At 35.1% G+C, this 17649-nt stretch overlaps 1 protein-coding gene across 1 annotated transcript in view; it reads right to left on the bottom strand.

Moving 5' to 3' along the window:
• The window catches only part of cemip (cell migration inducing hyaluronidase 1), a 132179-nt gene that overhangs the window by 60405 nt on the left and 54125 nt on the right, over window positions 1-17649 (bottom strand). Inside the window, exons 2-10 of the mRNA XM_016280405.1 lie at window positions 16533-16630; window positions 11811-11948; window positions 11360-11498; window positions 10188-10424; window positions 9626-9805; window positions 7862-7932; window positions 7651-7746; window positions 3967-4088; window positions 2704-2851 (exon numbers count right to left, since the gene is read on the bottom strand). Coding sequence (XP_016135891.1) covers window positions 2704-2851; window positions 3967-4088; window positions 7651-7746; window positions 7862-7932; window positions 9626-9805; window positions 10188-10424; window positions 11360-11498; window positions 11811-11948; window positions 16533-16587 — 1186 coding nt within the window. The 5' untranslated portion in view covers window positions 16588-16630. The remainder of the gene's footprint in view (window positions 1-2703; window positions 2852-3966; window positions 4089-7650; window positions 7747-7861; window positions 7933-9625; window positions 9806-10187; window positions 10425-11359; window positions 11499-11810; window positions 11949-16532; window positions 16631-17649) is intronic.

Genomic DNA, 17649 nt, shown 5'->3' with positions numbered 1-17649 from the left:
TATCAGAATTACGTGCACGGGCAGATCCGTTCCCTCACTAGAGAAGCCCTCCGTTTTTCCGCTTGCAAATTCTGGCGCAATTAATTTTTTTTTTTTTTGTTATTTAAAGAGTGCGTTAGTAATATGAGTAACTATAGTAATATGTGCCTATGCGGGTGCACAACACGCGTACACTTTGCTTATTACACACAGGGACACGTAGCAGCACACAAACATTTTCAAAAATGAAAAATTAAAGGATTAAAATGTAAAAGATTATTATTGTGTACATAAATATATAAATGCCTGCATGCCATAATGGATAGTCTTTGCATGTATCAGAATTACGTGCACGGGCAGATCCGTTCCCTCATTAGAGAAGCCCTCCGTTTTTCCGCTTGCAAATTCTGGCGCAATTAATTTTATTTATTTTTGTTATTTAAAGAGTGCGTTAGTAATATGAGTAACTATAGTAATATGTGCCTATGCGGGTGCACAACACGCGTACACTTTGCTTATTACACACAGGGACACGTAGCAGCACACAAACATTTTCAAAAATGAAAAATTAAAGGATTAAAATGTAAAAGATTATTATTGTGTACATAAATATATAAATGCCTACATGTCATAATGGATAGTCTTTGCATGTATCAGAATTACGTGCACGAGCAGATCCGTTCCCTCACTAGAGAAGCCCTCCGTTTTTCCGCTTGTAAATTCCGCCGTGTAAATAGCGAATCCGCCATGGCGCAAGCGCAACTGGCTTTTAAAGGGAATGGGACTCAGAACAGAGACTCTGATTGGTTTATTGCACGTTATGCCCAAAACACACCCATTACTCATTAAGAGAACAGGGACAACCCTTTTAGACCATGCGCCGGGTGCGCCGACCATTTTTCCCGTCGTTAAACTAGCAAAAGTGGATTCGGACATGCCCTAAGCACAAATGTGCCATGCACTTTAGACCATGCGCTTAGATCGTTAAAATAGGGCCCCAAAGGTTTCACAAATAATTTATGAAGTCTATCTCGCATATCATGCCTGTTAAACAGAATAAAATAGATGGGAATTATATATTGATCAAATAACTGCATTAAAGACTTCAAAATCATTAAAAAAAATAATAATTCTGACCCCAAACTTTTAAACAGTAGTGTAATGTGTACAACAGGGTTATTAAAGTTAACTAAAACTGAAACTAAAAACCATCTAAAACCATAAAAAAAACAACATACAAAAAATAATAATAAAAAAAAATATTTCAGCTAGTTGCCAAGGCAACATTTCTATTTTTGGTTTAACTTGATGTACAAAAATAACTAAAACAGAAATAAAAATGAATAAAAACTAGTATATAAAACAACAATGAAAAATGACAAAAACACAACAAAAATCACAAAAAAATGAAAACAGAAAATATAAACATAAAAACTGACAAAATATTAAAATATTAAAATATATCGTAAATAGTACCTCACTGATACAAAAATAACCTGGTGTATGAAAGGACGCCAAAACTGGAATGGATGTGATTTGTTTAAGAATGCACATTATATAGGCCAATATTATCATTTTATTATTTGTCTGATTAGGCCAGAGTTAGATGATTTAATTTTTTCACTTTTAAATGAGTAAATCCTATTCTTTGTCATTGTTTCTGCTGTGCTGTCGCCGTGCATTTTAGACCATGCGCTTAGATCGTTAAAATAGGGCCCCAAAGGTTTCACAAATAATTTATGAAGTCTATCTCGCATATCATGCCTGTTAAACAGAATAAAACAGATGGGAATTATATATTGATCAAATAACTGCAGCCTTGGTGAGCATTAAAGACTTCAAAATCATTTAAAAAAATTATAATTCTGACCCCAAACTTTTAAACAGTAGTGTAATGTGTACAACAGGGTTATTAAAGTTACCTAAAACTGAAAATAAAAACCATCTAAAACCATAAAAAAAAACCATACAAAAAATAATAATAAAAAAAAATATTTCAGCTAGTTGCCAAGGCAACATTTCTATTTTTGGTTTAACTTGATGTACAAAAATAACTAAAACAGAAATAAAAATGAATAAAAACTAGTATATAAAACAACAATGAAAAATGACAAAAACACAACAAAAATCACAAAAAAATGAAAACAGAAAATATAAACATAAAAACTGACAAAATATTAAAATATTAAAATATATCGTAAATAGTACCTCACTGATACAAAAATAACCTGGTGTATGAAAGGACGCCAAAACTGGAATGGATGTGATTTGTTTAAGAATGCACATTATATAGGCCAATATTATCATTTTATTATTTGTCTGATTAGGCCAGAGTTAGATGATTTAATTTTTTCACTTTTAAATGAGTAAATCCTATTCTTTGTCATTGTTTCTGCTGTGCTGTTGATTATAAGGTTGTAACACCTAATTTTACTTACAGTATAGGAAATATATAATTGTTTGGTCAAATGTAACAGCATCTCCACACGTTTGTTACGACAAAGGTAAGCAGCCGTGCCATTTGACCCTATGCATGGACAGATATGCATACTGCTGCTAATTAATTTTCATTGCATGCAAAAGAGCAGCTTGAGGTGCATTATACTAAAATCACCAATTGTGTTCTATGAAACAGAGTTGTAAATGTATTGGAGGGACATGAGTAACTGATAGAAAAGCGTTTCTCCGGAAGCCAAAAGCAGACTGCTTCATACTGCAACATACCGAGCTTGCCGCACAGGAAACGCACGTGGTAGTTGTGGCAAATCCCATCCACCTGCTCTTTGTTGAGGCACACAAAGCCATACTTTCTGTCAAACTTGGAGAAGACTTCTCCTGTCATGTTGGCAGGGATGCTGTCAAGAGTTTCAGCCTGAAAGCAAAGGACGACATTTTTAAATACAGTGAAACGCCTCACATACACTACCGTTCAAAAGTTTGGGTCAGTAAGATTTGTATTTTATTTGGCAAGGACGCATTGATCAAAAGTGACAGTAAAGACATTTATAATGTTACAAAAGATTTCTATTTCAAATAAATGTTGTTCTTTTGAACTCAAAGAATCCTAAAGAATCCTTTTCACAAAAATATGAAGCAGCACAACTTTTTTTTCAACATTGATAATAATAAGAAATGTTTCTCGAGCAGCAAATCAGCACACTAGAATGATTTCTGAAGGATCGTGTGACACTGAAGACTGGAGGAATGATGCTGAAAATTCAGCTTTGATCACAGGAATAAATTGCATTTTAAAATATATTCAAATAGAAAACAGATATTTTAAATTGTAATAATATTTCACAATATTACTGTTTTTACTGTATTTTTTTAATGAAAAAATTGCAGCCTTGGTGAACAGAAGACACTTCTTTTAAAAACATTAAAATAACCCCAAACTTTTGAATAGTAGTGTAATGTGTACAAGCATATGTGATTTATTGAAGTATGCACAATATATTGACCAATATTATCATTTTTAAATTATTAGTTGTCTGATTAGTTCAATGTCATATTTTATTTTTTGTCTTATCTTTTCACATTCAAAACAGTCAACATTTATTCTATGTCATTGTTTCTTCTGTGCTGGATATTTTAAGGTTTTAATGCCTGATTACACTTACAATAAATAGTATTTTGTGGTTTAAAAACAAAGCAAAACATTTGACCACCATACCGATTATCGGCCATAACATAAAATGTGAAAATTTTGAAACTGCGTGTAATTTTTATCAAAAATAAGCATTTAGTAATTTAGTTAGTACACTCTCAGAAAAAAAAGTAAAAAGCTATCATTTGGGTGGTACCCTGAGGTAGGCTACAAAAGCTAAATGGTACATCTTTATACCTTGTTTACTCATAAAAGGTGCCCATTAGTACTTCAAAAGTACATATAAGTACCACCCTAGTGACAGTTTTGTACCTTTTTTTTCAGAGAGTGTATGTAGTAAGCAGTAAGTTAGTATTCCATTTCAAACACATGTTTTTTACCTCAATATCAAGAGGGTTACTGCACGAACGCTCTGGAAAAGCTTTGTGGAGGTCGGTCAGTTTCTCCCAGTCACCTGACCCCCTCTCGTCATCACGGTCAAACCACTCAGTCCATTCAGCCTCTAAAAAAACCACATGAACAGACACACCGATTAAAGTGCTGCCACCCCTCCAGCGCTGCCCGACAGACAAGGCTCTGTGTAGAAATTAGTCTCATTTACATCTTAAATCTTCCTGTTTTGCCTGTCAAAGCCTATTTATGCAGAGATAATTGCAGTTCGCCCTCCCTGTTTTGCTGTCTGCATTGCCAGACCTACAGGGAGTTCAGCCAAGTTTTGTTGCATTGCATGATAATTTTGTTGCATTGCAATCAAAACCAAACAAAATAAAAAGACAACTCTGCCATGCAATTGAAAAGATGTTCCTCCTTCACTCTCCGCTACGCTCAGGGCAGAAATCTCAAGTGTCCACGCTGTTCAGGGGATACTTGAAAATGATTAGAAGCTACGACAAATTATAAAGAGCACTTCAATGCAAAAGAGCTCTCAGAATCCACTCCAAGAGTGTGGTGGAGAATTTACTGTGTATATGAACATGTGAAAAGTGAACTGGTGTCAGAGTGCAGTATTGGGGGAACGCATTACAAGTAATGTGAGTTACGTAATCAGACACACTTTATTCAAGTAACTAGTAAAGCAATGCATTACTTTTTAATTTACAAGAAAATATCTGAGTTACTTTTTTAAATAAGTATTAAAAGTTACTTTGCTTTCCAATTTATTGACTGACGGCCATTCTGACCCCATGTTGAGAGAAACCAATCGAATAAGCCAAAATGACTTTAGATAAACATAACGTGTGTTTCTTTCTTTTTTTATTGCTGAAAAGTGATGAACTGCAAATCAGCATATTAGAATGATTTCTGAAGGATCATGTGACACTGAAGACTGGAGGAATGATGCTGAAAATTCAGCTTTGATCACAGCAATAAATTACGTTGTTGCTAAAACCCCCTTAGCTGTTATAAATTCACTGTAAACCATGGCTTTTTGGGGCTTATTGCTTTATTTTAAAATAGATTCACAAAGAAAACAGTTATTTATAATTGTAATTCACAATATTTGTTGTATTTTGGATCAAATAAACACAACCTTGGTGAGCGTAAGAGACCTCTTTCAAAAATATTTATTATTATAAATATTTAAGTATTAGATACATAATACTATAACATAACATAATACTCCCCCCCCAAATGTTTTCAAACTTTTGAACAGTAGTGTATATCCAATAAAAGTTCACTTTTAGGAGTGCAATAGCAAATCAATGGTCTCAAAGCTAAAAGTATTTTATGAGCCCAAACTTGTTCCCGGAATTCCTTAATAAATTTCACCCACTTTTCCCCATCTGTGCACTGTAATCATACGGCAGGACTTTAATTCTACATCTAAATGAGTTCATTCTCTGCCCATAATAAGATCTTGCACACTTGTTAACTAAATTATCACTTTGGTGATGAACAAACAGATGGCATCTTCAGAATGGGGCTGTTCTGTGCGACTGATTGAGGCGCTGGTTGAGGATGTGCAGGTGTAAGTGGTGGGTTGGGTAATTAAGCTGCTGGGACTCGGGGGCGGACAGACAGACGCAGCGCGGATATTAGTTAACAGCTCTGAGGATTGTGGGATACTGGGGGTGGAGGGGAACCAAATATAGCATGTTGGATCCTTATGAATCCTGATTAACATCATTCACACATCTATATGGGCGAAGAGTCTTCAAGATTAATTTTTGCAGCGTTATTTAATCTACTTGCACTTTGCACTATACCTTTTTTGGAAAACGGAATGCTGTATGGCTAAATTCAAATCTGAATTTTCAGTGTCACACGATCCTTCAGAAATCATTCTAAATTGCTGATTCGAGGCTCAAGAAACATTTCTGATCATTATCAATGGTGAAATCAGTTGTGCTGCTTCATATTTTTGTGGGAACAGTGATACATTGATTTTCAGGATGAATAGAATGTTCAGAATGTATTTGAAATATAGATCTTTTGTAACATTCTAAAAGAGTTCACTGTCACTTTTGATCAATTTTATGCATCCTTGCTGAATAAAAGTAATCATTTATTTTGAAAAAAAAAAAAAAACATTCTGAACAGTAGTCTATATATATTTTAAACATCAAATATGGTAATATATTGTAATTGGCTATAATATATTTTCTTTCAGACCAAGGGTTGCACATTTTCTGTCATGTTCTATTTTTGTCCATCTGTAAAATACTGTAGCATTTGGCATTTTTAAGGTGACATTGATATCTTCTCTTGCAGGAAAAATAACGCTTGTTCTGCAAGAGCTTTTTTTGTTTGTTTTACCAACCGCTGAGTTGCAGGTTCTTGGCCTTTTCATTTTTCTCTGCTCTCACAATGTGAAAGAGACCTTAGATTTAATCAACAATATCGCATGAATATAGCCACCGGACTACACTTGTTTCTCTCCTCAAATCTTCTCTCATTTATTTTCACAGGGGCACTTTAAAGTGTCTTTTCTTCATTTTTAATCCACTAGTATCTTTGACTGTGAAAATGTCTCTAAAGTAGAGAAATGCAACAGACCCAATACCTCCTTTTTAATCAGTCAATACAACGGAAAATGTCAGTCAATCTTTTTAAAATTCAGTAAATGGTGGAACAAGTCTTCTGAAGTCATGTGATCACATTGTGTGAGATGGTGATGATTTTATGGTGCTTTTTGTCCATTTCAGAGCCTAACAGTCTCTATTATGCTGACCCTACACTGTTATTTTTATTTATTATATATAAAATATATAAAAATATTTGTAATAAATAAATGTATGTATCATATTTTTGTATTTTTACTTAATAAAATGTAAATATAATGATCTAATTATAATACATTTACATATTTATTTGTAATAAAACAGATTTTAATATAATATGAAATTATATGTATGGATTGAATTGAATATAATTGTAATAAATATACAAATTATATTTATTTCTTATATAATAAACTATAATATATTTTAATATATGTTGATAAATTGAATATAATTATAATGTTAATAAATGTACATATCAGATGTATTTCTTATATAATAAAATATTATATAGATGTAATTAATGTAAACAATATATTAGAACATAAAAATATAATGTAAAAATATAATGTGTGTGTGTGTATAAATATATTTTTGAAAACATAAAATTTTTGTGGAAACTGACAATTTAGAATATTTTGATGACAAAGTTCAAAGGAACAGCATTTTTTTAACATTATAAATGATCAATTTAATGCATCTTTCCTTTATAAAAGTATTATCTTCATGCAAAGATTTTCCTCTCGCAAAGATAATATGCCTTCATAAGACTTGAAATATACATTATGATGCTTTTATGCAGTTTTTTTTTGTTGTAGTTGCTGCTGTTTTGAAAGTCAACAGCCCCTATTCTGCTAAACTTCTCCTTTTGTGCTACACGGATGATAAAATACACCAAGAGAGTGAGTAAATAAAAAAAAGAATAACAAATTTTGAGTGAACTATTCCATTAAGTTTTGCTGGTCCACCAGCGAGACCAACAACAAACCAGCATAAACCATCCTGGACCTGCAAACGAGTCCTGTGTGTGTGTTTAGTAGCGGTGGTGAAGCGTGTTTGTACCTTGAACCCACTGACTGATGGTGGTGATGGTGAAATGCTCTCCGTAACCTGAGTGAAACACCCGAGAGCTCCTGGCCTCAGACGAAGCCTTGGTTCCTGAACACACAAACACACACAAAACCCCAGCATCAGCTCGCTTTCAAGTTACTTCGTTTCCGTGCTCCTGTTTGCTTTTCATCGCTGAGCAAACAAGTGGGCAAAAGAGGCTTACCCTGATAGACGGCATGATCCTCGACCGCTGAGGACGCGTCCCCTTTGATTGCAATAAAACTCCACGGATGCCTGCAGAGAAACACACAGGAGAGAGAGGAAGGTGTGTGAGGGACAAATAAGTTTGAAGAGTTGGCCATGAGTAAGTTGTCCCTCCTAGACAAACATGCTGACTTTCACTGCTGTAAATGATGTTGACTTATGGTGTGATTGGCGGCTCGCGCTTCTCAGAGAGGATTGGGTAATTACAACGCCAGAGTTTCAAATCAGCTCCTGCTCCACTCTGAGAGAAACAGCCCGACACCATCATCAGGACAATTTTCTTCAGCTAGACCAGACTGACAGGCCAAAGAGGTGTCGCTGCTGTCCAGTGACACCTGACGATGCAGATATTTTGGTAGAAAAGAGAGCTCAAGCTTTTTCTTAGAAGCTAAAGTGCCTCAGTCCAACTTTCTGCTCAGATAGACTCTGTTATTGTGAGGTTGTTGTCATGGTCTTTTAAATGTGACCAATATTAGTGGTCTGAAACATGTAAATGTGAGCGATTGTAAAGTTTAGGAACAAATGAGTTTCCCAGGCATCAGATGCTACACAGATTCTGGATTGTAGCTTGGTTTCATTAAACATTTGAATTACTCCAAAGTTGTTATCTGTCACAGCTATGCTAATACTATTCTCACAGCCAAGCTTCACTTGTGTAAACAACAATTTCATTCGAACGAGCCATAGCATTTCCTAACCGTCCCAGAGAAAAATCCCTCAGAGGTTGATGTTTTCAGTTTCATTTAAAAATCAGCTTTGTCTCATATGTTACTCCTAAAATCCCACAGGAGAAAGCAAACTTAAATGAGATGATTGTTGATGCTCAGACAGAGCATACAGCTATAAATTAAAGAGATCTCTGATATTTCATTCCTAATTCATAACGATCTGCAGCCCATTTGCAATGCTCTAGAATTCATTCTAGTAATTTTCTAGTAATGACTTCATAAATTCATGCAATTTATATTCCATAAACAGAAAGGGCTTCCCAAACCCTGTTCCCGGAGATGGACCATCCCACAAAATGCAGTTCCAACTCTAATCAAACACACCTGAAGCAGCCAATCACGCGCTGCATCCCAATTTCATTATTATCCATCCAAAATAGTATACAATTAGAATGAGATTTTATGCTTTGGTAGATTTTCATAGTGTGCACCTGCATGCTTTTTAGGCTAATATTGAACACAATCCTTTGTGTAATAGAATAAATTGCAGATTAATTAAGCTGATGATTTCAAACTGGCTTGCTGTTTGCATTTTTATGCTTTCTTTTTTTTATTACCCCTTTTTATATTCCAGTCTGTCAAGCACTTTGAGTTGCATTTTATGTATGAAAGCAGGAAAGGTGCTATACCAGTAAAATGCATTATTATTATGGTTTTTTTCCCCACACCCTTGAGGCATATTTTATGCATTTCCATCAAACGCTTCATAAAAGTTTCCTCTAGTTTGTAAGCTCTATTAGAGTTGTGTGCAGGAAGGTAGGACTACAGGGACAGGGTTTGCCCCTGATTTAGATGCTATTTCAAAAAAATTCAATTTCAGACCAGCGGCGATACAAAGAGGAAAATGTGAATGCAGCCAAGCTGACTGACACACGCATACCTGACTGGACCAGATTGCCCTAAATTCGGTGTCCAATTCTCAACTAATGCTAAAGCAAATTCTAGCCTGGTCATGGATAAGCAACTGTTGCTAAGTTGGAAACTGGTCATCGTACCGGAATCCGAGTCGATGGAAGTGTTGGCTACCCAGCTTAGTGAGAGCCTTTTTAGCCAGATCCTCCAGGTTGTTGGATCCTTCATCATTAACCACCATGGTCAAGATCTGCCCAGTTTCCACCTTGTCTACATACTGGGCCAGTCGTCTGCTCTCGTCCTTGCTCCTATATGTGTCAAACCTACACACACACACACAAACGTAAAAGTGGGTCACAGAGATTTATCACAGACCAGTCAAGGAACATTTCAGAAGCCAGTAAGCATACGGAGTATGACTGTTCTTTTTGAAGGCTGTGATTTAATAACAGACGCTCATTTCTGTGATGAAAAATAGTCATAGATCAGTCGCCTGTGAAGATGCCAACTTGGAAGCACTGTTTGTTTTGACAGTCGATTTGTAATTACTGTTTTAATTCCAACCGCACATTAAAGCCATCGGTTAGTTGGTTTTGCATGATGTACTGAAGTAACAACCTTTCATCTGTCAAGAAGCAAGCATGCATTAATTAGAAATGAACTTTAAGAGCAAAAAATGTTGAAGGGAGATGGTGTCCCAATGACCTATCAGTGTGCAGCACATCTCCGGTCTTGGGGTTGATGACGTGAATGATGACGCCTCTGTTACCCCAGCTCCTTTCGAAACGGTAACTGTTCTCATTACCCTGCCCAGGATGGAGAGTTTTGTTCAGGAAAGTCCATGACAGTTTCTTTTCACCATGAATCTCCAAGGTTCCTCCAGTTCCTACGCCAATGTACTTGCGGCCAAAATAACTGTGTTCGACCTCGCTGTCGTCAGACCTTTTTCAAAACAACAACAAATCAGATTAGCAAATCGTCCCATGCATTTAGCATTGAAGAGAATGCTTTTTAAATTCCCGATTTAAGATTGCAAATGATTGTGATATGAATTTTATTTATTTGTTTACTTGTCAGCAGCAAGGCTACTCTTACTAAACAAAAATTTAAGTGAATATACTGGAAAATATAATGTGATGTATTAAATAATACATTTCCACATATGGGAAACTAAAGATTATATTTTTCAATATACTGCAATATACGCATGGACCATGAATGGCTATATATTGATACACATAAAAATATATAGCAATGAATGCAAAACTGCTTTAGTGAAACACTGAGTCAGTGAATCATTCATTAATGTGATTTGTTCAAAATTGCTGATTCATTCAGGAATTAAACAAAAGTGACTTCGTGAGTGAGTCATTGAATCATTCATTGAACCGGTTTATTCAACAATTAATTTAAATTAATAAATATTTGTATGTAAAAATTTTGGAATGACAAATTGTTTTTGCCATCTTTCGCCCTAGTGACAAGTAGGGTTGCAAAAAAGGTGGAAAATTTCCAGTAAATTTCGGAAACATTTCAGAAATTTTGGAAACTTTCCAGGATATTTTGGAATATTCCGGGGATTTTTGGAAAGTTTCCGGAAATTTTCCACCCCTTTGCAACCCTAGTGACAAGTGATATTTAGTCTACAGTATTATGTTTTTATTTACGTAGTTATGGGGAAATTATTATGGCAGTTCAAATGACCATTCAACTTCCTGTGAGGTTTGGCCAGTTCAATTCAAATTTACTGTCAAAAATTGAATGGAAGTCAATTGTCTGATTCTAAATTTAGCACAAAACCTTCAGATTTACTTAAAATGACAGGCTTAGAACATTTCTATCTGTCAAATTCTCCAAAATATCGCCTATATTCATACCTGCCAAAGAGAGAGATGGTGAGGTTGCCTTTGTAAGGACATTCTGGACTGCCAATGTGAAGTTCACCCTTGTTCCCGATGAGGATGTGCTTAGCCCGCAGAAAAATGGGTTGACTGGAATCAGCGATCACAAGCTTCCCTAAAAAGAACAAAAGAATCAAACCAATCCTGATCTTTCACCCTTGATTTTCAACCAGTGAGCATACAGGAGGTTCTCCAATTCTAGTTCTAAAAGAACAAATAGATGGTTCCTTTTTGGCACGGATTGTGATGGTATTCCCCCATCAAACTCTAGAATATTCCACGCTCAGGGCGATTCGTCTGAAATGTGTTTTGATTTAAGCCTGTCACGGCTCATGTCAAGCTTGGTCTTCATCATGACGGATGTAAATCTTCATGGCACTTTAATGTTGTGGAGATGTTTGAAAGAGGTTTTATTAGGAAGATCTACCTCCGTTGAGGATCTCAATGAAATGGACGGTCGCGGATGAGGTGAGGACGACTTTGCGGCCGTAACCGATGGTGACTCTGTGGGCTTCATTGTGTCCGGGAGTCCAGGGTTGTAGACCAGGCAACTTATCTGGACAAACTGGAAAAGATATAGACGTTTAAATGTAAATAATCACACAGAAGACCTCAAAAGAATAAGTTACGTTCAGAAATACTTTTCATTAAAAAAGAGAAATAAAACTTCCCTTGAGCTATTGAGATTAAAAAGCTTAACGTACTATGAAAACATGCCACGACTTTCAGAACTCAAAATGTCCTTTCCAAGAAGAAAAAACATCACAACCATAATAAATTGACCTCAGGGTCACAAATGTATGATAGGCCTACTGCAAGGAAAAAACTTCAAATGAAACAAACATTTTAAGATGTCAACAGATATGACCTTTATACCTCAGATGTCTAGACTAAAAATTGACCATGATAACTCTTCGGTTCATCTGTTATTATTGCTCTGATAAAAAGAAGCCAGTGGTTGAACCACAGGCGGATGTTTCTGACTGCAATCAGACTTTTAAGTGTCATCACATATTAAAAAGGTCTCATTCGTCCCTTTAATGCTGTAAAAACCTCTGAGAAGCCACGCACTTGATTTGAATACACACGGCACATCTCCAGACCCAGAGCAGCTGAGAACTTCCATCATGAGCATTTCCATATCTCTGCTTTGAAATGAGAGTAAAGGGCTTCACTGAGCTTTCTAATGCATTTTCTTCTGCGTTACAAAAAGTCAAGGCCTTGAGATGCAGCGACAAAAATAATGACAGTAATAATCACCCAGAACCCAGAGGAACGGCTTATTGCTCTTTCATAGCTCAGGAGACTTTGGGTTATCGTGTTAAACGTTCATTTACATATCAACAGAAATAGAAGAAATAGAAATAGCTGAGTATAGAGTTTACTCTCAGAATTAAGAGTAAATTAAAAAATTAAATAAATAAATGTATAAATAAATATATCAAAATTACTTACATTTACAAATAAATTGAATTCGATGTTTAGCTCAAATAAAATATAAACAATAGATGAAAATCTTGAAAACGAAAATTACAAATTTAAGATTGACAAATGCTGCTATGGTAACTGAAATAATTAAGCTGAAAAACTAAACATACTAAACTAAAACTGAAATATAAATAAAATGAACGAAAAATAAAAAAGCTAAAACAATAGATATAAAAAAATTGTAAAATAACAATAATTTTAATTTTAAAAAAAATATTAAAATGTTGATAGCACAACTGGAGAAATTGTCTTTTTTTTTCAAGAGAAGCATGAAAAGGCTTAAGCAGAAATCTCCCATTGCTCTTCAATTAGTTTTCTTGCTGTCTAGGCCAAACTGATGAGATATTAAAGAGATCTAATTTTGTATTTTTCTTACCTGAGGGAGTACTAACCCAAGTTGCAATTAAAAATGATGAATTTAGCACATGTCGTGAAGATGTTTGGGAGGATACAGTCAATTACTGGGAGCGAGAGATTTGCATCAGACCAATTATAAAGTTCATAATCAGGATTCACTTCAGCTACTTGTAAAATTTTCTTCGGATGCACAGCTGACGTGGTGGGTCACCTAACTGTAGTGCAGAGGTCTCTAATAAAGGGATCAAACACACTCTCATGCATTTGTCTTTCATGTTATAAATCAAATCATGCAAGGAAGGAATAAAGGAATAGTTATCCAAACATTAAAAAAGAATAGTTCACCCTAAAATGAAAATTTATAAATATGTACTCACCCTCAAGCCATCCAAGATGTAGATGAGTTTGTTTCTTCATCAGAACAGATTTGGAGAAATGTAGCATTACATCACTTGCTCACCAATGGATGCTCTGCAGTGAATGGATGCCGTCAGAATGAGAGTCCAAACAGCTGATAAAAACATCACAATAATCCACAAGCAATCCACACCACTCCAGTCCATCAGTTAATGTCTTGTGATGTGAAAAGCTGCGTGTTTGTAAGAAACAAATCCATCATTAAGATGTTTTAACTTCAAACCGTTGCTTCCAGCTAAAATACAAGTCCTCAAGTGAAAACAGTTCTAAACAAATATGTGGGTGGATTTTTGATGTGCGACAACAACAGGGCATGGACCTTTTTAACTGGAGGAAGCGTTATTATGGATTATGTATTTTGGCCAGAAGTGACAGTTTAAAGTTAAAAATGTATTAATGGTGGAGTTGTATCTTTCAAACATGCAGCTTTTCACTTCTCAAGACATTAAAGGGATAGTTCACCCAAAAATGAAAATGCTGTCATCATTTACTCACCCTCATGTCGTTCCAAACCGGTTTGAATTGCTTTCTTATGTTGAACACAAAAGAAGATATTTAGAAAATTGCTGGTAATCAAACAGTTCGTGATTGCCATTGACTTCCATAGTATTTTTTTTCCTACTATGGAAGTCAATGGCAATCACGAACTGTTTGATTACCAGCAATTTTCTAAATATCTTCTTTTGTGTTCAACATAAGAAAGCAATTCAAACCGGTTTGGAACGACATGAGGGTGAGTAAATGATGACAGGATTTTCATTTTTGGGTGAACCATCCCTTTAACTGATGGACTGGAGTGGTGTGGATTACTAGTGGATTATTGTGATGTTTTTATCAGCTGTTTGGACTCTCATTCTGACGGCACCCATTCACTGCAGAGGATCCATTGATGAGCAAGTGATGTAATGATACATATCTCCAAATCTGATGAAGAAACAAACTCATCTACATCTTGGATGGCATACATAACACTTAAATACCTCACTATATTTTGTTATTAATTCATTTAAAAGTACTTATAATTAGCATTTATCACACTTTTTCTAACACCTTGGATAGATGTTTTTGTCATAAAGTTGATTTCATAGGCAATTTAGGTTTAAAACACACACACACACACACACACACACACACACTACAAAAACATCAGTATCACAATGTGGATATATACATAAAAGTCTATTTTGCCAAATTTAACTTTAATCTTATATATATATATATATATACAGTATATACTGTATATATAAAAGCTGAAAGAGTAGCTAACTAGGGACAGGCAATGAAAGAACAACAAAGCAACTATAAGATAAAGCATGCCTTTAATAAATGACCCCATTCATCCTGAGCTCAGCTCTCAGAGAATGACACAATCAAAGAAAACACAGCAGCCTGTTATTTCAAACAAATGCTTTTATGTGACCACTAACTAGCTGTCCTGAAGTGATACATTAATTTCATCGCCAGCCTTTACAATATATAGAATCCATGCCGCAAAACAAAATTGTGAAAAGCCATCGTGCTTTGTGTCCTCAACAAAAAGCTGTTCAAATACAGATTATCCCAGAGGAATCCACTCGCTCAAAGGCATTGCTGGAAATACCACAAACCCAAAAGAGCGATCCCGCTCTAAATGCATATAAAAACATGTTTTCGCACAGATTCGGGTGATTGTAATGAATCATGCAAACATTATGACCGTATGCAGTAGAATACATCCATTTTGACTTTTAATGTGGAAGGCTGTGCTTTTTTATAATTGCAAATCACATTTCCAACTACAAGGTCTGAAAGCAACTTCAGTTTGTTAAATTACAGTAAAGCTACTTTGCCGAGAAAAGTTGAAAGGAGCAGAAATGCACCACATTTAGGGGCCTGATATGGATTGTGCTGTTGGGTTTTGGCTTAAAACTGAGTTAGAGTTTGCTGGACTACAATGAAACAAAGTGGAAAAAAGTCTCAAAGGGCTTCTGTGGGTTTGGCAAACTAAATCCAAGAGACTTCTTCTGTAACAAGACTCTTAGTCATGCGGTCTCTCTCTGTCGGACAGATTAAAATGAGACTGAAAGGATGTCGGTATTTTGGATGGCCACATGCTAGCTAATCTCTGATACTGTACATCAAGCAATGTCACAATTCAGCCTGTAAAGCAACAGAAGATAAGAGAGGGATGACAGACAGAAAGGGCTATTAATAATAGAAGAGAAATTATGCAACCAAGGCTATAAAACAAAGTTATGTTAATGCTTATGTTAACATGTCAGAAACTCAATGATTATTCTAAAATACTCTTGTATTTTAAAGATAAAAAGGAATTCCTTTTTATATGATCCCTTTTTAATTGTATATTTTATAATTTTATTCAAAGTATACTTCATGCTTTCAAAGTATAATGAACTATTGTAGTTCAAAGTAACTTTTTATTTTATATTTTATTTATATTTTTAATTTGATTTCATATTTTTATTTTATATGACATTTTTATTTCGTATTTATATATTTTAATTGATTATTTTATGTTAATTTACATAATTTTTATTTCATATTGTAATTTATTATTTTATTTTTGAAATTAATTTGATTTAATGCAAAAAGTCATGCCATTGAAACGCCATAAGAATCATGCAAAACAAACAAACACATTTTATCTACATTTTATATTTTATTTTATTCAAAGCATACTTTATGCCTTCAAAGTACAATGAGCTATTGTAGTTTAAAGATACATTTTAATTTTTATATTATTTAATTTCATATTTTCATTTATTATTTTATTCATTTTTATTTTCTTTTCTCTTTTTTCATTTATTTTATTTTATGCAAAAAGTTATGCCACTGAAGCACTTTGTGAGAAAACTGATGCATTAGAACATGAGAGACAGAAACTCACCAGCCTGAGCGATGTGAAGAAGAGCTGCTACAATAAAAGCAACACAGATCTTCATTTTCAGCACTGTTGGTTTGGTCCAGAGTTTAAAGGCACCTCACCTGCAACACAAAACACAAAAATCACACAATTACTTAATTGTAATTTTACTTAATTTACATCTAAAGCTGAGGCACGTCATTTCTGTGCCACCAAACATAATTGCAAAAATAATTATTGTTTTCATATTTCTGGTCAGCCAAACAGATGTTCAGAGTGAATTATTCACACTTTAATGGTGGATCGACCAACAAATGCCTCACTTATGGCTGTCCCAATGCATACTGAGTTGCAATCTGAATATTCCATTGAAAATCACCTTAAACATGCTCAATTTATTCTGGGCACGTATGACACTATGACCAAACATGTCACTGAGTGTGTGTGAAGCTGCCATAGAAACCAGGCAGCGATTTTGTCAGTTTGCCAGAATCTGAATGCGTTGGACCCCAGTTTTGCATTCCATTGAAATTGGTGAGATCTGAAGGTTATGTGGTTATCTTCAAAGAGATTACAAGAGCTTGATTTGAACCTCCATAAAGGATCAAAGGCTCCGAGGGGCCGAGGGCTCAGGTACTGCCTCGCTAATAACGGTGTGCTTGTTTAAATGCAGTTATATAAAAAGTTGCATAACCGTTATAGACATACCAGGAATCCTGTATCCTGGTTTCGCTATTGCAGACTCCAGCTATGCTTGACAGACCAATTATACGACGAGGTAAGAGACACGACAATGCTTCATTTGATTTTAAAAGGTAAATGTTTTCTTGCACATAAAGGCTGTTTCTAAGCATGCAAATTCTGTCTAAATTAGCTGTTTTCTTTGATATTCTGCATTGGCATTGTCATGTTGTGACGGTTATTAGCACTGCCAATCTGCCCAAGGCGTGATGGCTTCCTTGTCCCAAAGTAACGGTTGCATCATGACCTGTCCGATGTGTCAAGTCTTCGCTGTTATGCATCTGCTCTGTGTAGCATGCGAATCTATTGCTGTCTTTGTTATATATTGAGGGATAATGGTCTGCAACTGCTAACTTCTCATCATATTGGCACCGCAATCCGTTCCCATCTGGGTTTGTGC

This window comes from Sinocyclocheilus grahami, unplaced genomic scaffold (assembly GCF_001515645.1).
Source record: "Sinocyclocheilus grahami isolate Dianchi unplaced genomic scaffold, SAMN03320097.WGS_v1.1 scaffold140.1, whole genome shotgun sequence".
NCBI lineage: Eukaryota > Metazoa > Chordata > Actinopteri > Cypriniformes > Cyprinidae > Sinocyclocheilus > Sinocyclocheilus grahami.
Note: the sequence above shows the minus strand (reverse complement) of the source record. Positions and strands in the feature narration are given on the sequence as shown.